The following is a 24,169-nucleotide window of genomic DNA, read 5'->3' as shown; positions in this document are numbered from 1 at the left end:
CTTACCTGAGAGAATGGACAAGCAAAGGCTTGTATCTGATTTCTGCGACATTGGCTCTCCATATCTCAGGTAGTTTAAAGGTTCCAGAGTGCTTGCTCAAATAAACGTTAGGTGGTGGCCCTGTTTAATACTGATTAATCAAAGGCTACAAAGGGGCATATCTCCACATTGCAGCTGCTTAATGGAACTGATATCAAGTCACCTCTAAAGAAATGTGGTGATCAGAGCAGATAAACAAACCTAAACGAGGTCTACTTGTTATGTATTATACCATGTCCCCTTTATTAATTTGCACAGTCACTCTTTGTTACAGAATTCCTTGTTCAGTCAAACCTGATTTTGTTGTTTAGGTGAAATTTGTTTTTTTTACTGTAGTCCTACAACTGCCATAGTACATTCACTGTTCCTAGAGCGCTTAGCTGAGTGTCAGTTCTAAGATAAATTGATGTAGAGATAAATTGATGCAGACAAGAAGCTTTTGAAAGTTTGTCATAAGTAGCTGGTGATTTAAAGGGAATTCAGGGTGGATGCCAAAAGTGGCCACACCTCCAGATTATGGCCAAGAGTTGATTTTTCTACTCAGTCAATATTGGACACCCACTGTAGGAGAGAAGTTGCTCAAAGTGAGCAGTGGAACCTATTCCTCTAAATCTATTTCCAAGACGGGACATTATGGACTGAGAGGCAGACCGGAATTGTTAAGGTAAACTAGGAAAACTTTGTTATGTTTAGTGAATGAATATTTTAGGTTTGTCATATTCAATTTTAATACTCTCTGCAAAGCAAAGAAGAAGCAATTTAAGAAAGAGCTCTACATTCAAACTTTAGCCTTAACTTTCTTAAAGGCGTATGAGGCTGAAACCAAGTGTTCCTGTGCACTGTGAAAGGCTTTATGTGCCGAACGAGCAAGTATTTTATCAATTATTGAAGGCATCTCTGTTCAAAGTAAACTTTGTAAGTAAGTGGCAACATTTATAACTGGTGAGGACTGGCCCAGATTTTTAAGGTTTGAGCTATCGGTGAAATGTTTGATCAGAAAAGACAACACCTATCAAAAATACGCTGAAATATCTGGAACAATAACAGAAGGTTTTGCTGGATCAAAGATCATTTTCTGGATTTTTTATATCATATCACTAACTTTGCCTTTGTATCTTTATTGTGTTCTAGCTCTGCATAAAGTTTCCGTCTTGCATCATTTAAAGACAGACCTCTAAAGAGTGACAGGTCAAGAGCACTGAGTCAAAGCTGAACTCATGGATTGGAAGTTTCTCCAGGGTCTTCTTAGTGGAGTCAACAAATACTCCACTGCCTTTGGACGCATCTGGCTTTCAGTGGTCTTTGTCTTCCGGGTGTTGGTCTTTGTGGTGGCTGCTGAGCGTGTCTGGAGTGACGACCAGGGACACTTTGATTGCAACACCCGCCAACCAGGTTGCACCAACATCTGCTATGATTACTTCTTCCCCATCTCCCACATTCGCCTTTGGGCTCTCCAGCTCATCTTCGTCACCTGTCCTTCATTCATGGTGGTTTTGCACGTGGCCTACCGTGAAGAGCGGGAACGCAAGTACCGGGCCAAGCATGGTGACGATACTCGGCTGTACGACAACCCAGGCCAAAAGCATGGTGGTCTCTGGTGGACTTATCTGATGAGCCTGTTTATCAAAACCACCTTCGAAATCACGTTTCTCTACCTGCTCCACTATATCTATGACAGCTTCAAGCTGCCCAGGAAAGTCCAGTGTGATGTCAGTCCCTGTCCCAATTTGGTGGACTGCTATATTGCCCGGCCTACTGAGAAGACCATTTTCACCTACTTCATGGTGGGAGCGTCTGTCGTGTGTGTGGTGCTCAATATCTGTGAGATTTTTTATCTGATAGCAGCCCGGGTGGTGAATCTCAAACATCGAGGCACCATCCACACTTCGTCTAGAAAGATCCACCCTGGCACGGACTGTGATGGCTGCAAGTCCTCTCTTACATCCTAGCTGGAGACGCAGTGTAGACAATCAAGATGTCTTCTTATACCTCTATTTGAGTAACTGTTATTATCTTTTTTTTTCTCTATTAAAGAATAAATTCACCTTTTTTTAAGTCGGACTTAATACAATGGTCACATGACTTAATGTACCTTGAAAAAGTTGTTTGTTGCAATTGTTCCTCCTGCCAATACTGTGAAATGTAAGCGATGGGTGATGTCCCATGTAAAGTTTGTCTTTACATTAGGAAATGAACTCTACATGGCCATCAAGAGGAATGATTAGAGCAACCAGTAACTCTTTCAATGTGCATATAGGTATGTGTGTATTAAGACAGATGTGGAAAAGGTGAACCTATCCCTTAAGGGTATTTACATACATAATGGACTAATTGATGATTAAATGAAAAGATGGTGCTCATAGATTTGTGACCATTGTCAGCATAACAATGAATAAAACTGACATATTTGTTTTATGTTCTCCCTGAAAAAGATTGTCAAAGCACTGAGAATAAAGTTTTCTTTTCGACTTGGAGTCAATCATTGAAAAAGCACGATCGCGGGAAATAGCTGCTTTCTCCTCCTGTAATGGCGCCTTTTCTCCACCTGGTGGCAGTAAAGCCATACTACACTATCATGTGAAGAGTGTGAAGCCTCCAGAAAACATGACAATGATTCCATTCACAAATCTGATGATCGTGCATTACATAAATACCAAAAAGCCACCTATGAATTTCTGCCATGTTCATGAACTATAGTGGTATTCATTAGTAACTTTACAATGAGGTTGGTGATCTTAGGATTTTGACTTCACCTCTGAAATGATAACATAGTCTGCATAGTTAATCGGTCATGGTTTGTCAGGCTTTGACTCAGGTGTTGACACCGGAAATAACATAATAGATGAATGTCTTTAACGCACCACATACAGCAAAAACAACCGTTTACAGCTTTAAAAAAAACAACCTTAATGAATACATTTTGGTGGCCGAAGTGCTGTATATACTAATGAGGGATTTCTACCTTCTTCTACCACAAAAATCAAGAACTTCTTTCCCATGTGCACCTGCGCTCGTTTGCGTCAAAGTTTCCGAAATTCAGCAGACAACGGATTACTAGGGTTTCAAAATAAAAGCACAATATGCCTCACCTTGTGAAGAGGAATTGACCCCAGGAGTGTATGTTTGGAACATTTAGAGGAAGGGAGAAAACCTTTTTATAGCATTGATTTGCTACACATTATTTCTTAAAAATAACCTTTGGTACTTTTTATTCACTTTTTTTAGACAATTGCAGTATTATGTTTTTTCTTCGTTCATGCATTTTACATAACTTTCATCTAAATACATTGCACGATATGAGCTATGGTTAGACAAGTTATTAAACTCTTCAAAGACTAATTGAAAGCTAAAACTGGTATCATGATGAGTACGAAGATGAAATGAGATTTTATTCTGAAATAGTCGAGCAGAAGTATCGATTGCTGCTTGCCCTGCTTTCTGCCCGGAACGTCATGCTTTGAAGAGAAGTGGGGATAAGAGGGAAGAGGGGACAACAAAGTCAACACACAAAACTTTCTATCAATTCAAACGAATGGTGACCTGACGGAGATGGCCGGTGCAGGTAATAAAAGGGACTGGGAAGCTGATTTAATTGTGTGTAAATGGCAGACAGTGTTTGTTTAGAAGTGTCGGTGTGTTTGTGAAGGTGTGGTGTTGGTGTGGCACACCAGTCTGAGGATGAGCCACTCTGATAACTAGTGAGGAAAGCTTTGAAACTCCATAATCACACTTATATTTGTGAGCATTTGGTGAGGTCCTTTCATTGGTTCAAAATGTCTCCTTGCAGATTAAAACAATTTGAACAGCACTTGTGTCAAAGTGATGGTGTGGATAATGATTGTTTATTGGGCGTGATATTTTACACTGATGTAAGACAGTAAGGACTTCTATGTAGAACCCACATCTTTTGGCCCACATGGTTTATGTGTCTGAGGCTGAATAGTGTTAATGCTATCTGAAATGCCAATAGTCACTTCTGCATGTGGGTAGTTTCAATGAATGCAGAGGAGTGTGACAAAGGACATGTCCTATATCACACACACACACACACACACACACACACACACACACACACACACACACACACACACACACACAGATATATAGACTTGCATTACAAAACACCACTTTATTCTATATCCATTATTCTGTTGGACATTATTTGTATAAACCAAGTTGAAACGACTACATTAAGTACAATAATTACGTTTCACAAATGGTTCAGATTTATTCTGTAACATTACATGTACTTGTACTTGTCACAGGAGGGGATTACAATTGAGCCCTGGCATGAGTTTGTAACTTTTCAGATGGTATTTGCAATGCCAGGTTTCTTTGTTTTGTGAAAGTTAGGTTTTAGTTTAAAATTTAATATTGTCACTGTCACCGGCAAGCAGAGAATGTCTGGTCCGAAAGTTGCTTTTCATGTTTTCAGTTTAAAAATGTGACTGAATTTTACACAATTATCCCCTTTGCTCATAACCTTACTTTGACCTAAACTGAAAATGCTGCTTAAATATATTTGTTACAATTTTATTTCTTCTAGTTTTACAAGCAGCAATTATTGATTTAGCATATTTATCCTCTTGACTCTAATTCTGTTCATGTAAAATGTAGTTTTCTTCTTCTTTACATTCTTCAGTCAACTCTATACACTTGTTTGGGCCAGTTCCAGTGTGCACAGCGTGTACTGTAGTTATGTGCTCAGCAGCTAATCATTAATGCAGGTGACATCTTTGTGGTGGTTTTGACCAGGCTCCTGTGCATCTCTGATCAATACCACAGGGTCAACATGGATGACGTAACGTTATGTGAAATCACTGCAACTCTCTTTGCTTTGTGCAAAAGTTTTTTTTTTTATATATTTCACTTCCTGGAGCATTAACTTGCTTCTCTTCTTTCCTCCACTCTTCAGGAGTGTGTTGTTCCAGCCTGGAGGAACCGAAGGCCCTGATGAAGATGGGTCTGAGCATGATCCTCATCGGTCACGTTAACTTCCTGTTAGGAGCCCTGGTGCACGGCGTGGTGCTCAGACACATCAACCTCCACAAGCAGGCCCGAGCCATGGAGTACGCCATCTCTAACGTAGTGGCTCTCACCTCCGGCCTGGTGGTGAGTGTGTAAAGATATACAGCTGCATTCAGAAAGTATTTACTTTTTCACATTTAATACTGAAGCCTTGTGCTATACTCATTAAAATTAATATCCCTGGCCCTGACTCCATCACTCTGAGAAAACACTCAATAAGACAAAACTGAATTTTTAGAAATGTTTGGAAGAATCGTGATTTGGAAAAGCATACACCTGTCTATATAAGGTCTCAGACTTCAGTGTATATCAGCACAAAAACCATGAGGAGGAAGGAGTTGCTTACAGAGCTCAGAGACGGGGTTGTGTCGAGGCACAGATCTGGGGAAGGACACAAAAACATTTCTGCTGCACTGAAGGTTCCCAAGAGCACAGTGGGCTCCATAATCCTTCCTGGAACAGCAAGGACTAGAGCCGGCCACCCGGCCAAACTGAGAAATAGGGAGAAGAAGGTGCTTGGTAAGAGAGGTGACCAAGAACCCAATGGTCACTCGCTCCAGAGATCCTGTGTGGAGATGGGAGAAACTTCCAGAAGGTCAGCCATCACTGCAGCACTCCACCAATCTGAGCAGTATGGCAGAGTGGCCAGACAGAAACCTCTCCTCAGTGAAAGACATGTGAAAGCACCTAAAGGCCTGTCAGGCTGTAAAAAACAAGATTCTCTGGTCTGATGAAGCCAAGACTGAAGATTTGGTCGTCTGAATCAGTGACCGATTCAGCTGATAATCTGATTTCATGTAAGGGTTAAGGGCTATTCCATGATGGTTTTGTCAGGTCTGACAAAAACAACTTTCAAAACACACAAAGAGGCACTTGAACACACATTTGAAATGCTTGTAATGATAACATGTAAGATGTTTTGACTTTGCCTGCGTTGCTACGTTGACTGTCTTGCGAAATACATGATTTGAAGTCTCAGCATTTTTGTTGTTGTTGTTTTCCTCTGTATAGTCATAATGGAACAATATCTGTCTTGTCTCTGCAGGGAATTGTTGTTGGCATTCTGGCTATTGTCCTGTCTAAAAACAAGAAGAGCAAAGGCCTGGTTAGTATCACTTGTGTTTTTTCTACAGATCATTACTTTTTTTTATTTTAAAGTTCTCAAGAAGTATTTTAAAAAAAGATTAAAAATACACACTGATCTTTTTCTACCTTGTCAGATTGGTATTTCTCATGGCACTCTGTCTACCTGAACTGCACATACACCTGTATTCTCTTTGATATTTTCTTACACTTTATTCTCAGCTTTTCTCTCCGCCTGTCTAAAAAAATTCCCTTTGAGCTCCTGCATGTTGCTTCAGGTGTCTGAGTCCAGCCCTGCAGAGCTGGAACAGTCTGTTTTTTTTCTTTTTTCTTTTTTTCTTCTCTTCTTCCGGCTGAGCAGTGTGGCTTTTTCTCTCTGTTTATTCAGTCAGCTGTCAGGCTGCTCAGACGGGACTGACGAGGCAGGGATCTGAACAGAATGAGTAAGCGCGGCCAAACCTGCCACGATAAACCACTCCCGCTCTCCTTTGTTAGTGAGAGCAGCTGTGAACTAACTGGCCAGGGCAGAGCTGACAAACATCATGGTCCCTCCTCATCCGCCTTGTTATCTTATTCAGTCATCTAGGCATCACTTGGCATGAATACCATTTAATCTCAACACTCCCTTTTTTTTATGTTAACATAGTTCGTTATCACATGTTCGGGCTACTACAGTTTTTAATGTCCCAGACAGATTATTATTATTTCTCATTCTTATCGGGTTTCGATTCAATTACATCATCTTCACAAAGCAGTTTGAAAGGTGTGGAGACTTTGTGTATGCACGTCTCACCTTCTGCAAACGCCTTAAAGGTTGGGCTTCTCTGTCCAGAACATTTATTTGTCATATATCATCGTGCACAGCTGATAGCTTTATAAATGTTCTACTGGGAATTTGACTTACTACAAACCAACAGTGTGAGTCAGTGTCTGAACACCTATGGGCTCCCCTGTCCTGTCTATGGCAGAGTCAAGCCCATGGTTCCTACTGAAGATGTATAGAGGGGACAGAAACAGTAATCCCTAAAACTGTTTTTAGCAGTCGTCACTCCAACGAGTAAATCGTGTCTCTGTTGGGGACTATTTTCACTTTACCTTGAGTATTTACAGCAGCAGGATGGTGTATGTTGGATTAACTTAGAATAAACTACAGCGTGTGTGTGTTCATGGTGATAAAAGAACATGTCAACCAGTGCAATGGTGTGGCTCACTGATGTGTTTTTAATAGTTGTTGAGTAATAATGAAGCTCTGTGCTACAGAGGAATAAGATATATCAGGCTTTTGGATACAATACTTTTTCCTTTTAATACATTTTTACTTTTATCTATTAATTTGCCAATTATTTTTTCAAGTGATTATAATTTTTTTTCTTGTTGCCTTTAAATGTCAAAAGTCCCAATCTCATATTATATACGACAGAGAAGCAGGAACCTGAGAATTTTTGCTTGAAAAAATCCTGAAACAGTTTATCAGTTATCAAACTAGTGGCTAATTATTTGTATGTAGATCAGCAAATTGACTCAATGACTAATCATTTCAGCTCATTTATTATTGTATTTAAAAGGGGTACTCCAAAGATTTAGAATTACACTTTCATTAAGTTGGAAAACTCACAGGAGAGAGGTGAAAAACTTTGACCTGGTTACAAACACAACATAGATACTATATGTATCCATATACAACATGCAACAATATGGATGGATTATGTGGATAGTGACATCCAATCCACAGGTCTGTGTCAGGTGACCTTTCAACTTTCAGAGCAGCTTTATTTCTGAAGAATGTGATTTAACTATACTGACTGCATTTGCACATAATTTACACGTGGTGACACCATAAGGGTCATTCAGGGTTTTCAGGCCTCGTAAAGCTCACTATAGAGACATTATACAGCTGTTTTCACAGGCTGAGCAGTAGTACTGATTTTCACATATGAAATCAGTGGAGTTGAGTGACACATCACTTTTAATTATGGGAAACAACATTTTAAAGCCGTATTGCTGTCTTCATTTTGTCTTCATTCAGTTGATCTTGATTTTTTTTCTTTGTTACATATTTCAGATATTTCATATATATTCATGTTTTCCTGTTTTTTTTCGTTTTGTTTTGTTTTTCATTTGCATCCAGATTTTATTTCTTATCCTTAAATATAACACTTTCATGTTGTAACAGATGCCTTGAATCTGCTCTGTCTGTATTACTATTGTTTATTCTTTGCTGTGCTTTTATCTATTTACCGCTGCAGATGCCCCAGTTTCCCAGCCAGGAGCCTGAAAGCTTCATCATATCAATCATAAAGTTTTTCTTTCTTAAATATTTTGTTTGTGTGTCTCCCACAGACGTGGTCACTTTTCTCAGTCAGTCTGGCGGCATCAATCATGGCAGCAGCTTCAGCCATCGGACTCTTGGTGTCCGTGGTGACAGCCATCATTCATGGCGGGCGGAGCCTCCTGACTCACTGTCGCTTCCCTGATGCCATTGGCTACTCCAGCATCACCAACGAGTGTCCTTTTGACCCCACACGCATCTATGTGAGTGTATTAGTGTGTGCTACAGACGCTGAGATCAAAGCATGAACTGTGACTTGTTCCACAGCAGCTGGCTCTTTGAACGGCTGACCATTGTCGCCGCTGCATAATCACAACAGAGCGGTGTGGCTGCGTGTCATGGCGGCCGTATCCCTTGTGTGTGTGTGTGTGTGTGTGTGTGTGTGTGTGTGTGTGTGTGTGTGTGTGTGTGTGTGTGTGTGTGTCTGTGTGTGTGTGTGCATAGTGTGTGAGAGTGGGAGGCTGGGTGACTGTCTTTTCTGTCACTCAGTCAGTCACACTCTGCAGCCCATGGGCTGGTGGCAGAAATGCTGACCTGACCCTGTCGGTCCACTTTAGGCTCTGTCCTGTTCCAGTGTGCTACAGATGGACTGTCAGGCCGGCTCAGCCTCACAGCCGCATCCACACATCAGCACCACTTTGGCATTTTAGCACAGCTTGTAGTCTACAGTTTGTCAGTTAAGTGACCTTTGTCTTAAGCTGGATTTATACTTGACACAAGAGGTTAATAGCGGTGCCGTTGCAGATTCATACAGCGTAGGTTTTCAGTGATAATTCAGTGCCGGATTTTGTCCGTTAACAGCACAAACACAGGGCTAGATGGGCGTACAATCCGCACAGCTGCTTTGTCTACATTAGTTTATTCACTTCTGTGACACAGATCAACACCGTGAAGTTGTTTCTTTATTGAACAGGAGACTGCTGTAAGGCATCTGCCTGTTTACAGTTCATTGTGTTATTCACTGTCATAGAAAGCAGTGATCTCATGAAAGCGAAGCTTGTCTATCTGTCTATAGTTTTTGGTATCCCTGGTATCGTTGGTAGCTGCCATAGCCCCTATGTATAGTTTTGTTTATGAGGCACACATCAGCTTCTGTGTAGCTATAGCAGCTACTTGTTTCCATAGATACCTCCTTTACACACAACTTTAATGTTACTTAATTTACAAGCTGCACATCAAATCTGCAATGAGCCACAAAATGCTACAACCACATATACATAAAATACCTATCTGAGAATTTGTCTGGCTGGCTAATGTTGGACTGATGTAGTTTGAGTGTCCATTTATTCCCTAAAAGCTAAACAATCACATTAGTGTGGTTAGTTAGCAAAGTTAGCAAAGCAGTTACCCATAAATGAACAATTAAGTAGCTGAAGCTAGCATGACTAGCCTTAGTTCATGTGCAGGTAACAGCAACGTAGGCCCTACAAACACTGAACTCACGAGCCAACATTAAAGGATCATTCTTGTTTATGACAACTTGGGCCTTGGTTTTTAGTTTTTGCAGTCATTCCTGTCACTAATGTTAAAACCACACTCTCTTGTTTGAAAGAAAAAATAAAGGTGAACAAAAAAAAATACACCCAAAGTCTTATTTAGTTTTCTAATAGTGTCACTTTTAGATATGCTGACTTTTGGTTTTACTTTAAAAATAATGACCATAAATAAGACCGAAGTTGGAATAAACCATATTTATCCTGTAATCAGAACAGGAGTCCCAACTCAGAGTCAGCACAGAAGTGACTATGTTGTGGTCTACTGAGACTGGAGACTATGCTGTTCACTCAGAGCTGTATATTAGCTGGGGATCTCCAGTATGGCTGCCTTGGGGTGCATTACATTACCTGAAAATGTGTCTTGAGTTTCAGGCTTTGAAAGTTGCTTAGAGGCAGTAGTGATGGTTATGTAAGGTTTATTTATTTATTTGTGTTTTCTGCATATTTCACCATGATTTCCAAAGAAAGCTCCAAACTTTTAACTTTAAACTTTTATTCTCTTTGTAGTCAGCATGCCTGACAAAAGGCAGCTCTTTCTCTTTGAATTACCTCTGGACACTTTTACTTTGATATATTTTTCTCTGCATATTTTATTCACAATGCTGACTCCCCTGTGCTCCAGAGCTGTCTGGAAAAAAAACTGTTCTGTATCACATCATTTTCCACAGTTTGCCCATTTATGTGGAGCTACCGAGCACCTTTGCCTCAAACTTTGCTCTGTATGGTCCAGCTGGTGGTTAGCACTAACTCCTCTCCACTCCTCTGTCTCTCCCCAGAGTACCACTCTGATCCTTTGGGTGCCTCTGATCGTGACCTGTGTCATCCAGGTTGTGTTTTGTGCCCGGTGCTTTGCTGTGTGCTTTTCATTCCTGGGTCTGCTTTGCTGCCCTAACAGGAAGACACACAGAGACTATGGCAGAGCGGTGAGATTTTGACTCAAATACACATTGTACTGCTTTAAAAATTAAATCCTTTAGATGTCGCAGAAGGCTGTTTTAAGTAGGGCAATATTTTAATAATAATTTCTCTGTGTTTGTGTAGATAAATGTGGTGAGGCCGATGGAGAAAGCTGCTTCCTCTCGCTATAGTGAACCACCAAGAACCTACAATGAACCTCCAACTCGCTATAGTGAACCTCCAAGAACCTACAATGAACCTCCAACTCGCTATACTGAACCTCCAAGAAGCTATCACGAACCTCCGAGACGAAACACAGCACCCCCAAGCCGGCAGCGCCAACCTCCTCCCCCTCCAAAGCATCCTCCTCGTCAGCACCAGAGTCTTCCTCCCTCGGAGAGGCAGCCTCTTCGCCAGACGTACAGAGAAAGGTCAGGCAGAGAAAGGCCGGAGACGAGGGCTGGCAGTCTGCAAAGGGCACCGGAGCAGCACCAACTGCTGGAGAGGGGTACGCTGGAAAGGTCCAGCTTCTGGATTTAGCCTTATCTGACAGGTCAGAACTTCTTGGAGAACAAGGGCTGTGAGTTTATGAACTTTTTATTTAGCTTCAAACATATTCATATATCATAAACATATTCCCAACCCTGCTTCCTCTCATTACTTCAAAGCTGTGGACTCCGAGACTGAGGATGTTTTATGTAGCAATGCAGTGGACTCGAGATCGAACCTGATACATGAAATGTCTGCAGCTTGCAGGATCTTTGGCCTGTGTGTGGAATCCCACTTATGTGAGTGTGTGTATTGCTGTATTGCCGACATTGGGAATTAATGCTTGTTCTCAGGATTTAGGACATGGTTAGCTTGAACTATTACTCTTATGTTCTGGTTTACACATATAATGGAGGTAAGAGACAGGGAAATGTCCCAGCAAATGAAGCAACACAGAATGCCCAAAGTGTGTGGGTGTGCCTTCAACCTTTTACCCATTTTTAAGGGAGGATGAAACTCAGGTTTGCATGTTTGAGTAATCTAGAATAAAAGTGTGCATTTTGTCTGCAGTTAGGTCAAGAAAAACTAGTTTCATGAGAAACTAGTGCTGCAGGATTTTGTATTTATTGCCTAAGTAAATAAAGGTTTTATTCAAATTCAAATTCAAGCAGCTTTTCTGTGGTTTGCATCTGAGCCATGTAACCGAAAATATCTCATTTTCATATGTGCTAATACCAGCGGCTATAGTGGCCTGACAGGTATGACTGGTTACACTCAAAACTCTCATGTATACATGAATGACACGCTGGTACAAACACATCCACCCATGTCCTGTCAGGTGAATGTTGATATGGGCCTACGATGTGCCTTGACAGACTGCAGATTCATGACAGTAAAGCTCAGCTGTCAGACCAGACATTACCCCGGTCCACAATGTCATACTCGTAATGTATTGCATATGTGAATAACCAGAAATGAGGAAACAGTCCACACGTGCAGTTTTGAAACACTTAAGTATATTTCTATTTCAGGTCCAACGGAACAAACATGACATCCTCATGTGAGGTTTTCATGCAACAGAAAAATAGGAAGGAAGGAAAGAGAGGTTAGGAAGGAAGGAAGGAAGAAAGAAGGGGGAGCGTATTTATCCAACACAAGGTACCAGTATATCAGAGGCAGTGAGAATAGAAAAAGGGTTAAACTGTAATAGATCATGGGATAGCAACTGTTGTTCCTTATCCTACCAGCAGAAGGCAGTGACACTACAGGGTCTCCAAAGCAGAGGTGTGGCTGGTTAGGAAGCTCCTGTGCAAACGTTTGGTACAAGTTCACCTTAGATAAAGTCTAATGTTGTGTGGATGAAGTCGCACCAGCGCAGCTCTCAGGCTCTGATTGGTAGTTCACTTTGCCACCATTGCACACAATTCAGTTTGTGAGGTAGTCAAATGTCAGGCAACCCAATTTCAATATAAATATCACAATTAGAATCATATTTCAGGCTGATATTGGTCATTTTTAAAAAGCAGATTGCAGTTTGGCAGATGAACGATGGGCTTTTCTTTCTGACCGGCGAACAAACACTTGTTTCTATCTCACACAGCAGACAGAGAAATCATCCAAGTGTGATGATGTTTTTGGTTTATACCTCACCTTTCCCTCTTCCCCCGCTGCTAACCCACCTGACATAACTGAATTAGTCTGAGTTTTAATGCAGCCTTTCAGTGTCCCGTTGAAAAAGGATTTCTTAAAATCATAAGAATAAAATTGTGGAATAAATACAGCATCCTTAACCAGTAATGCCCATGGTCAAATTTAGGGGTTTTGAATATCAGCTTTCCTAAGTACCAGTAGATAAAAGAAGCAGTACCACACTATAAATGAAAATCCTGCATTCAGTGTTTACTTAAGTAAAAAGGACAGAAATATAAGCAATAAAATCTACTTAAAGTATCAACAGTAAAGTTACTCATTATACAGAATGGCACTAGTTAGTGTTATTACATTATTGGATCATTATTAATGCATCAACATGTAAGCAGTACTTTAAAGTTATAGTTAATTAAAGTGGAGTTTATTGTAACTGCTACTTTTGAGTTCTTTAATCTGTAACAACACATATTTCATAAACTGTTTACTATGTAATATCTTAATCTTAAAAAAAGTAACTACATCTCTTAAATAAATGCAGTTAAGTAAAAAAATTAAAATTATAATGCTCAAGTGATGTACTTTATCAGTGTCCAGTACTTGAGAAAATATACTTAGTTCCACTGCTAAATACATGTGTATTATCAGTCTAAAACAACAAAGAAATACCAGTATAACACTAATATGTTTTATATTAATATCTACTGGTACTTTTAGAGTGGTCGTAGGTTAAAAGCTTCGTGTTTCTTGTTCATCATATCAATATTTTGTATAATAGTAACAATAATAACCTGTGTCTTCGGTGATTTGGTGGCAACAGGTCCACTCTTAAAATACCTTTTTCAACTAGGGCTTACCTCAAATATGCAGTTTTATTTCAACTTTTAATTTTTTCTTTTAGTCCCCTTTGTGGTTAGCTACGTCGCAGACTGAATTTGTAGTGTGTGTTAAATCTCCGAAACAGAAGATGGCAACAGTGATCTGTCAATGGGGCTTTACATGGCTGATACATGAGAGCAGTGCTGGCACTGCTGCAACCAGTGGCTCTGTTTACATTTGCACAGTATTTCAGATGGAGCTTTTTATTGTGAAACAAGTTTTCATTCAGTCCCGGCTGTGTTTGTTTTCAAACTCTAATATTGTGTTTAAAGTAGTTTAAAGTCTTACATTTCGTTTAAATCAGAGAGACTGATTTGATGTCTGGAAGTGTTCCACTTTGTCTGTGCTCCTAACTAAAGTAAATATGTTAGAATAGGTATCCCAGATATTAAGGATTTCTATAAGCATTAATATAAACATGGTCACTGGTTTCTGTCTGGAGAAACCCTAAAAATCCAAATCAGAACAAGTGTCTGAACCTGCTCCTGTCTTGTGACATGTGTCCCTTCATCTAACTGCCCTGTAAGCAGACTAATCCAGGAGGTTATAAAAGCATTCAGCTAGAGAGTGATGAACGAGCCCTTAGTGAGTTTTCCTGTCTGTCATGAGGAAAAGAGAGTGGGGTCAGGGGTTTGTCCCAAAGCAAGACAAATATTTAGTCATTTCTGCCTGGTTACGGTGCTGAGTAGGCTGCAGAGCTACAAAAGATACCACTGTGCGTGAACTGTTTCTGTGTCGTTGTCGTTGGGTTCGTAGGATCATGCAGCTTAGTCACAGGTCACGACTATTTTAAGTTAACTGCTCGTTGATAAAGAACTTTAAAATACTTACAAATTAAGAAACAACACAACATGGTAATACTGTAAAAGTTAGCCTCAAGCATACAGTGCATATTCACATGCACACACACATTCAGACCAAATGCGCAGCCATACTTTATAAACACATGGCGGCTCAAACGATATGTGCTACTGGTGTCGTTGATCAAATGCATTATGGGAACTCCTTATTTCACTAGAATTTCATATTCTTCTTCCACTTGAACAAAAACCACAAATCCCAGAGAGGTCAGTCTTAACGCACATTTTCCCTCTCTCTCTGTCACTGTAAACTAGAACATGGTCATCTTAAACAACATATCAAAGTAAAAGCACAATAATAAGAATAAAAATGAATAAATAAAACAACATGAAGGAGGAAAACAATATGTACAAATGAAAAAAAAAAACATTTAAAATTTAAAAATCAACAAAATGCAAGTAGATATCAATAAAAACCTAATGGGATCTTAGGCCTTCTTTTTGTCAGAGAATCATCCCAATAAACCCACCCACCAACCTCCACCCTCCCGACCACCCATTCAGATCAGACCAGGAAGCTACGCTACATAATACTGCCTTTCAATGCCAGAGAGTGTGCACCATACATGAAGACGAATGTACTTCATCTTATGATATACATAGACATACAGTATATACATGATATACATGTGAGTTGGGGGAGGAACGGAGCAATCCCCACCCCGCAAAAAAAAAAACTTTGTCACATGCCCCCTGGAAATCCGATGTTCCAGAGAGAGAGAGAGATATTCGGGAAAATTAGCGGATGCCTCTGTCGACTGATCATTAAATGTATGCATGTCCCTTCATCATTTTTCCCCAAATACAAAAATGAAAGTAAAATGACAGTGGTGACTTTTCTTATCCTCTTTAAAATCCCTCCTCCATCCTTGCACACAACAACAAAAAAATTAAGATGATATGAGAGACGAGAACCATCATGCATTGATTTGAGTGACTGGTTCAATAGCAACAGAGAAGGTGAAGAGGAAGGGGTCGTAGCGGGGCGGTAGTTCAGAACTGGGAGGCCGAGCTGGGGTCGCACTGGAGTAGCCGAACGATGGAAGGGTCGCTTTTGGCACCTTTGATAAACTCCTCCAGGGACAATTTGCCTGCAGGACAGACAGAGAGAGAGAGAAAACAAGAAATTGACATTATTTTATAGGACTATGGTGCTGCAGCTTCCCTTTGTTTATCAATAAGGTGTGAAAAGACATAATCTGAAATATGTCTTCAGTGAGAAACACGTGAATTTTATATGTTAAGCTTCTTGAATTATCAGGTTTGGTAAGAATAAGTGGTGGTAAGGCATTAAGTTTGAAAACATAATCCAAAGCTTGTGTGTTTTTGTGCTCGATCTTTCAGCTGGAGTTTGGGGCCTTAAATCTTTGTTATGTGTGAATCACTGCAACACAGCACTATTTTAAATTTCTGGGTGTACACAAATGTGCACCAAACTTGGCTACAGTGGGAGATTTGGGATGGGAGCCATGTGAGGGTCACTGAATGATTTTTATAGTTCAGTTATGGAATTGACTACTTGAGGTGGAGGAAACAGGCTGAGCAGAAAAATCCAACTTATTGGATCTTGGTCAAAAGATGTGTTCACTTTGTTTCACAGCTGTGGGTTTGGTTGGGTGTTTTTAGACATGCTACCAGCATAGCTCTGTGGATGGAAATATCGACGTATCTGTTGGTCGGTCGGTCCACCTCTTTGGTCCAGACTGAAATATCTCACTCAACAAGTGCTGGATGAAATGTCATGATCCATGGTTCCCCAGAGGGTGAATCCTTCTGACTTTGGTGATCCCAACATTTCATCAAGCATCATCATAAGGTTAACCATTCTGGATGTTAGTCATGTTTCTTTACAGCTATTGGGTGCACTGCCAAGACATTTGGTACAGATATTCATGGTCTCCAGAGGATGAATCCTACTGACTTTGGTGATCCCTACTTTTCATCTAGCACCACCACAAGCTTGACTGTTATGGCTTTTAGAGACATCTTTACAACTATTTTGGGACCATGAATATGGTACTAGTACCAAATGTCATGGTAATCCACCGAGAATGTGGCCATGAGAATGTTAGCATGCTGACACGCTAAACTAAGCGGTAAACATGATAAACATTATAGCTGCTAACATCAGCATGCTAGCATTGTTACTGTTGCCTTTCTTTAGACTTCAGCATTTAGGTCAAAGCCCTGTTGTGCTGAGGTACAGCCTCACAGGGAAGTTAGCATGTCTGTGAGTGTTAAATAATGAAAAGGTCAATATTCATCATCATTAATTTTGTAAATATGGCTGTTTACATATGAAATATTGAAATTAGCCAGTTACTCAGAGAAAGCCTTGGAGATCGTGATAAACTTTAAGGCTTTTTCTGCTATTCAGTGTACAATATATTTGAATTTTCCACAAACTATGATATTTGAATGTCTCATTTTGGTATGCGTTACCAGAAGATGCATGTTATATTTTTTTAAGTTTGATTAATAGCAGTGTCCTGACATTCCATGAGGGATGGGTTAAATGTTTGGCATGACATAAAATTAAAAAAAAATATGCAGATCTCTCAAAAATCTATTTTTTCCAAAAAAAATTAGCACATTTCAAAAATTATTTTCAAGAAACTGTCACATTCATCTGCTGCTCCTCATTCCTGTCATCTCCTCTCAGCATATTCATCCCTCCTTGTTGCCATTTCCTCCACTCACCATCATTATTGAGGTCCATTTGTCTGAAGATCTTATCTGTCCTCTTCTCCGGCGTGGATTCATCCTCTGGCATCTTCATCACAGATGACACCATCTTGTAGATGGCCTGAGAGACAAAGCAGCAAAGCATGAGAGAGAGAGAGAAGGAGAGAGAGAGAGAGAGAGAGAGAGGGAGAGACAGGGTTGGTTGGGTGGGAACGAGAGGAAAGAAAGATAAGTGAATTCAAGCCAGCAGGGCTCCATTAAGGAGACTCAGCAGGAGAGAACTAAAACAAAACTGAACTGAAAAACAATGTCACTGCAGCTTTCAAGATGCTGATATACACACTTTGGAAAGCCCACATGATTCACTTCCATTTATTGCTCCTGATGCTAAGAGCTGCACCCTGGGCAGCATTTCCACAAATACCCACTCTCGGTCTATATGCCTGCAGAACCACACCATCATACCACAGTGACAGACTGTGTGTGCCAACGGGCTGGGGGGGGGGGGGGGGGGGGGCTTACAAGCAGAGCTTACTGTATTGATCTGATACATCTTTATCTGTTGACTGATACTAACGCCTCCCATCCCCCTGATAGCATTAAATTAACCTCATAAGTGAGCATGGAGAAGCTGCGAGTATCACCTGGCCACAGGCACAGATAGTCAGTAAGCTGACTATAGATCAGTGTCACAGCAGCTTCCTCACAAGGGAAGTGAGCTTGCATGAAATAAGCCCTCTGAGCTTTGAATTTTTATCTCTAGGACTATAAACCAAACCAACCAAACCAAAAAGGGTTATATAGCTGGTTATGTTTTAAAAAATACTGAAAGACATGTACTTGAAGAACAATGAGGCTCACTCTCACAATGTCTGCCTTTATAAACTCTTTTATCATTTGACTTTGAAAACAAGTCTCAGTCCTATGACACCAACAAGTGATTTGTTCCACAATGAATTAGTCATAGACATTTAAAGTCTTTCTTTAGATGAGGCCAAGACAGATCATCTATGAACAGAACACATTTTTAAAGCACTCTGTGAGCTGATACACACACACACAATATATATATATATATATATATATATATATACATATATAAGAACAATAAAAACAGCAATTTTAAAATACTTTACAAATGAATATACATGTCAAAAAAAATGTTTATAAAAATAATAAATACAATTTAAACTAGGTTGAGTAATGCCTAAATAAATGATAGAATTTCCTGAATTAACAATAAATTTGCTCCTTGTGCAGCTCTTCATTTGCACAGAGACTCAAGCTTTACTTCAACAAATGAAGACTAGTTATGTTTAGACGATGTTTGTCTAATCAGCAATGATCACAATCTCACTATTTCAAATGGGCTTCCCATCAGAAAGAATGAACAAGTTTGCCAGCTAACGTTAGCTCTCCCAGAGCACCCAGTCATTCATGTCTTTGTGCAGAGCCAGGAGAAATGTAAAAACAGTTTGAGTTATGTGTTGTAGCCACTGGCAAACAGCAGCTGGGCAGGGTAGCTTCCTGGAGTCATCACGGTGAGGTTGTTAGGTGTAGTTACATTGTACCTGCACAGAGACATGGATAAACTGTTGTTTGTCAAAACAACACATAACTCTAATAAAAACTTTCCCTAAATTATTCATTATTCATTTGTAAAGAGGCAAGCTAGCTGTTGTTTTATGCTAGGATAAGCTAATTGCTTTCTGGCTCTAGCTAGCACAAATACATAAGAATGGTATCAATCTTCTCATCTAATTCTCAGGAAAAAAGTGAATATGTGTATTTCCCATAATGTTGGACTATCTATTTAAACACTAGGCAAACTCTTATATAAACTTTTATATAGCCAGTTTTTGCAGAATGATGCAGATGATGAAAAACTACATCTCCCCCCTACATCCTTTTTAATCAACAGGAACAGGTGGATATTCTAGATTTTAGCTCAAAAACCTACTAATCTACAAAGCAGGAAAAAAAAATTACATTTTGTTGGACATGCCTTTTTGAATAGGACACGTAGGGTGAAGATATGTTCTGCTGTCTGATAATGTTGCGTAAAACAAATTTGACTTCCCCTATTACAGCAATCTCTGTGTCTCTCTCAGTGGACAATGACACAATGGGCCCCTCCTCTCTCATCCAGCGGTGCGTAACCTCAATGAGCTTGAGGATAATCCCAGTATTCTGCACACTCAGGGATAAACTCTGGTTAAATTTAACTCACTAATCCATGAGAACCCAGAAGCACACACACGCACACACACACACACACAACTTGTTTAACTATCCTCGTGGGGTCCACTCATTGACATAATGCATTCCATAGCCCCTTACCAAAACCATAATCATCACAACTGAATGCCTAACCCTTACCCTAGGGCCAAGTCTTAACTCTCAAGCAGTCTCTACCCGCAGGGACCCCAATTTTCATCCCCACAGTACACGAGCCCCCATGGGTTATTGTGTATTCACACTGAGGTCCCCACCAGGATATAAAAACAAGTCCAGAGAGAACACACAACGATGTCTACAGTCCAGTATCTCAGTACAGAGTCTCTCTATTTCTTCCCTTCAACAATGAAAGGATTACATGCTGCACAAATGTAACAGTGTACTTAACAGTCTTCATGGAAACTGTTGCCTGTGCCAATATTGCAATCAGCACATTAAATATGCCTATTAGAGTCTTTGCATATTAGTACTTGAGCTTCCCCATACGTACTGAAACGAATGTATTAACTTGCATAATTGAAGTAAGCACTGTCTATTTCTGTCCATGCAGAGTCAATATGAATTCAAATAAAATGTACAGTAGTGGACTTCTGGGTATTTTGAAGGATTGATGGAAATGCTACAGTGAAATAAACATATTACAAAATCTTGTTTCATCTGGTGAGGCCAGCTTTTTTTTATTTACACTGTTAGGTTAGGTTTCGTGACTAAAAGATTCATGACGTTATTTTGGTATTTCCTGTTATGCTGAAAACCCCCATGTGACTAATATTTGGGATAAAGATAAAGATAAAAGACACAAATCACAAACAAGAGGTTGTTTGTGATTTATGCCTTTTATCTTTATCTTAGTCTTAAAGGAAATCAAATTTGTCTTTTAAGATGAATTCCATTGATTTCACACATAAAGATCAACTTCATTGATGTGTATGACTCAGCATGTGAAAACATCTGTGACCATTCCCTCTGTGGCTCTGGAGGAGGCCCCCAAAGTCTGAGAAAATAGCCCTGATTGTTTCATTGAGGTTGTCACAGCTATGGATGGAAACTAAATATTTATAACAACAAGCCTTCCTTTCAAACTTGGGACAAAATTTTAATTGGTTTGAATTATGGGAAATTTAGGATGGAGTTCTTTTGGTGCTTGACACATGTTAGGGACATTTCAGCCTCTGCTTCTTCATTTTTGACCGCTTTTAACCACGCCAGGGGTCTGGACAGTCAGTTGGTTCAAACTAAAATATCTCAACAACTATTGGAAGGACATTTCTGACATTTTGTTCAGAAATTCATTGTCCCAAGAGAATGCATCCTGCTGACCTTTGTGGATCCAATGACTTCCTCTAACTTTTTTTTACATGCTGTTTGGTGAACTGTCATAAAGTTTGGTCCAAACTAGGGATCGCAGTTAAATCCATGGGCACTTTGCTTAATCCGCTGATGAGACGGGTCATAAAAATGAATAAACTGATTAACAGCAGATGGGTTGCGGGTGGGTTGCTGCTATTTTCATTTCACCAAAAAAGAACAAACAACTTTTACTTAAAATACATTTCTTTCATTTTAAATAGAATAAATATCTAAAACCAACCTACTTCCGTGTAATAAGTTATCATATCATCGCATGTATTATCCCACTGAGAGATAATGGTGTGATTGGGTGCGAGTCTCTAAACCGTGGAAAATAATTGGTTCAGGTGAGTGGTGAGTGGATGATTTACGCATACATGCAGATTTGGATGACATTACCCAGTGTCCCTTGCTCACCTGTACAATCTCCAGCATCTCCTCGCGGCTGATGTACCCATTTCCGTCCAGGTCGTACATGCTGAAGGCCCATTTCAGCTTCTGCTCCAGCTTGCCCCGTGACGTCACGCTCAAGGCAATGATGAACTCCCGGAAGTCTATCGTCCCATCACCGTTGGTGTCAAAGGTTCGGAAGACGTGCTCAGCAAACTTGGAGGCGTCACCGTAGGGGAAGAAATTGGCGTAAATCTTTTTGAACTCCTCCACATTAAGGGTTCCACTGGGGCAATCCTTCAAGAAACCCTGAGGAAAAGAAAAGAGACGATATGAGGCAAGACAAGGGTGACAATAATTCCTTTAATGGTCTCTTTGAGTCTCCGGGACAATACAATACATCTCTGTGATGCAATCTTTACATCAGCAGACACTCCTATTATAACTGACAGATAAAATCTTTTCAATCAGGAATCAAATTTCTGTAACAAAACTTTGACCAGTTAATATTTCATTCATGTAAAGCTCCATCTGAACAGACTGAAGAAGTACTTTTTCAAAAGGCGCTTAGTCTTGGATAGTCCTATCTTCTTTTCAAGGAGTCACATTCGATAAAGCAGCATTGTGCCTGAGAAGAAAAGGGAGGTAAAAGTCATGTCAGCCTTTGTTAAGATAGAGGCAGCGAGGTGTCAAAGTCATTGTCCTGACTTGAAGACTGGAATTACTTTTTGATCATCATATTAAATATTGGAAGGTGGAGCGCCAACATCGCTTTGCTCCTAATAAAAACATCTTTATTCTCAGTGTTTTTGACATTTCACTACTTTTAGTAAGGCTTTGTGACTCAAAGCTCAGATTTATTGCCAATAAATCCCACAAAAAAAGACAAGCTGGATTTATTCTCCAAGCCCTCAAAGCACCTTAACATCCTGTGGAATATGCTATAAAGTTTATATGACATCTCCAGCATCCAGGAGCTGTTAATCCACTGAGAGCAAACACCATCATGACCATTGTCAGTGTGAGGGGACCCGGGGTCAGTGAGGCTTAAGTCACAGTTCAGGAAGGTGCCGGTATGACACGTACAGCTCTTATTCAGGACAGCTCACACAGCTGTTCCGTAGGTCTAATCCATGCATAAAGCCATATAGCCATTACACAAACACACATCCATGCAAACAAGATGAGATAATTCATGCCGTCAGTCCACTGCGGCACTTCATCACGCCAAGATCTAATCCGGTCTCCCCAGTGGATTAACAGACTGGGTGGTGCTCTGCTTTGGATGGAGACAAACATCATATTCAAGGCAGCTGTCGGTGTAACTAATTATTGATAAAACATGACTTTACTGAGGAAGGAAGGCTCTGACAGATTCATTTTATGTGGGGGCACTGTGCTATTCTTATTCCTCAAAACATAACAGTAGTAGATGAGTTATTACAGCTTTGGATATTGTTTTGTACTTGCTTTATGTTAGGACAGAGTTAGTTGTTAGTAAGTGTTGATCTGTGTTGACAAGTGCTGACAAAAGATATTTGTAGCTTGACCACGACTGAAGTGTTAAACTAACTCTGACAGGTGCAAATTTGTAACAACACTAGTTATACAGTTGACTTTTAACAGAGTCACCTTGACATTGTCCTCTAAAAGTCTAAATAAGTTTAGTTTCTTGTCCTGTCAATGATCACTTCAGCCCAATAGATCTGACTGATACACATTAATACAATAATAAAAAAAGCTCAAATAGATAGATATAGAAAATAGATAGATAAAATACTTAATTAATCGCTTGGGGAAATTCAAAACCAGAGCAGAATCAGAAGTTAATGATAAATTCTGTTTTCAGAGGACTGATGTAATTTAGGTTTTGATATAACTTTATTGCAGAAGATTAGAATTAAAAGAAAAACCTAAAAAATGGACTCCTATAGAGTATTTAGCTCTTCTGCTTAAAGCTGCAGTAATCGACATTTGTATATAAACAATGGATCAAATGACTATGTGTAATGTGTAAGGAGTCCGTCCTTGTTACAAGCCCACAAAAATCACCCAACCCTGCAGGTCCCCTTGCTTTTTAGCCTATTTTAGATCATTGTTTTGTTTTTACAAACCACAACTAGTGCAGCATAAAATGGAAATATTCAGGTAAATGACTTGATAAAGGCAGTTATTTTCCACTACTGAGCACTAGTGTGTTCACATACCTTGTACCACTCCTGCAGCTCGTGGTCGGAGAACTCAGTATTCTCCCGGAGGTCCTGCAGCATCTCTGGCCGCAGCTTGCTGTTCTGTTTCCCCATGGTAACGGGACAGGACTCTCAGTTTCCTTGACAACAACAGCAGCTATAGCGCTAGCCAGGCCGCTTTTCACACCTGTCAATCAGAGATAAAGAAAGAGGAGGTCAGCAACAATTAAACAGAGAGTAAGAATCCTGGAACAGAAAATAGGCTAGTCAGCACGTCACTGGAGCCAGACAGCAACAGATATGAGCAATTAGAAAGTAGGAATTATCAAGACTAGAGACAGCTGACTCTCAGCTACTGTTCTATTTATTACTGCAGTAGAAAAACTCAATTTGTGCTTATTAAATCGCCAAGCAAACAATGCATAAAGCATAAAAGAGTTCCATACAAGAAACTGACAAAATAACATCACTTTATCTACTCACACAATGACTTTCTGCCTCTTTTTAATGAAATCAAAGTGAGCCCTGTCACTGCATTGTGGCCCAGTCCCCTTGACACGAGATGTTATG

General features: G+C 40.0%; 3 protein-coding genes across 3 annotated transcripts in view; 2 read left to right on the top strand and 1 right to left on the bottom strand.

Moving 5' to 3' along the window:
• The first annotated feature begins 409 nt into the window (after positions 1-409).
• Positions 410-2,507, top strand: LOC139634264 (gap junction beta-3 protein-like). Its single transcript, XM_071500622.1, has 2 exons — positions 410-703; positions 1,171-2,507. Exon 2 carries the CDS (start codon positions 1,257-1,259, stop codon positions 1,986-1,988), a length of 732 nt encoding a protein of 243 aa, XP_071356723.1. The 5' UTR covers positions 410-703; positions 1,171-1,256; the 3' UTR covers positions 1,989-2,507.
• A 937-nt stretch (positions 2,508-3,444) lies between these two features.
• On the top strand, positions 3,445-12,023 carry LOC139634262 (transmembrane protein 54-like). Its single transcript, XM_071500620.1, has 6 exons — positions 3,445-3,601; positions 4,955-5,151; positions 6,113-6,172; positions 8,491-8,682; positions 10,752-10,898; positions 11,017-12,023. The coding sequence occupies exons 1-6, from the start codon at positions 3,589-3,591 to the stop codon at positions 11,410-11,412; spliced, it is 1,005 nt and encodes a 334-aa protein (XP_071356721.1). The 5' UTR covers positions 3,445-3,588; the 3' UTR covers positions 11,413-12,023.
• A 337-nt stretch (positions 12,024-12,360) lies between these two features.
• Positions 12,361-24,169, bottom strand: part of LOC139634265 (hippocalcin-like protein 1) — a 39,528-nt gene continuing 27,719 nt past the window's right edge. Inside the window, exons 2-5 of the mRNA XM_071500623.1 lie at positions 23,618-23,786; positions 21,438-21,719; positions 17,448-17,553; positions 12,361-15,838 (exon numbers count right to left, since the gene is read on the bottom strand). Of these exons, the coding sequence (XP_071356724.1) occupies positions 15,741-15,838; positions 17,448-17,553; positions 21,438-21,719; positions 23,618-23,713 (582 nt within the window). The 5' untranslated portion in view covers positions 23,714-23,786 and the 3' untranslated portion in view covers positions 12,361-15,740. The remainder of the gene's footprint in view (positions 15,839-17,447; positions 17,554-21,437; positions 21,720-23,617; positions 23,787-24,169) is intronic.

Source organism: Trachinotus anak, unplaced genomic scaffold (assembly GCF_046630095.1).
Source record: "Trachinotus anak isolate AG129_WGS33_773 ecotype Australia unplaced genomic scaffold, CSIRO_AGI_Tana_v1 ptg000016l, whole genome shotgun sequence".
Classification (NCBI taxonomy): Eukaryota; Metazoa; Chordata; class Actinopteri; order Carangiformes; family Carangidae; genus Trachinotus; species Trachinotus anak.
Note: the sequence above shows the minus strand (reverse complement) of the source record. Positions and strands in the feature narration are given on the sequence as shown.

Coding starts and splice junctions, on each gene's coding strand:
- LOC139634264 (XM_071500622.1), top strand. CDS start 1,257: ATGGATTGGAAGTTTCTCCAGGGTCTTCTTAGTGGAGTCAACAAATAC.
- LOC139634262 (XM_071500620.1), top strand. Junction 5,152..6,112: donor CTCTCACCTCCGGCCTGGTG/GTGAGTGTGTAA, acceptor TTGTCTCTGCAG/GGAATTGTTGTTGGCATTCT. Junction 8,683..10,751: donor TTGACCCCACACGCATCTAT/GTGAGTGTATTA, acceptor GTCTCTCCCCAG/AGTACCACTCTGATCCTTTG.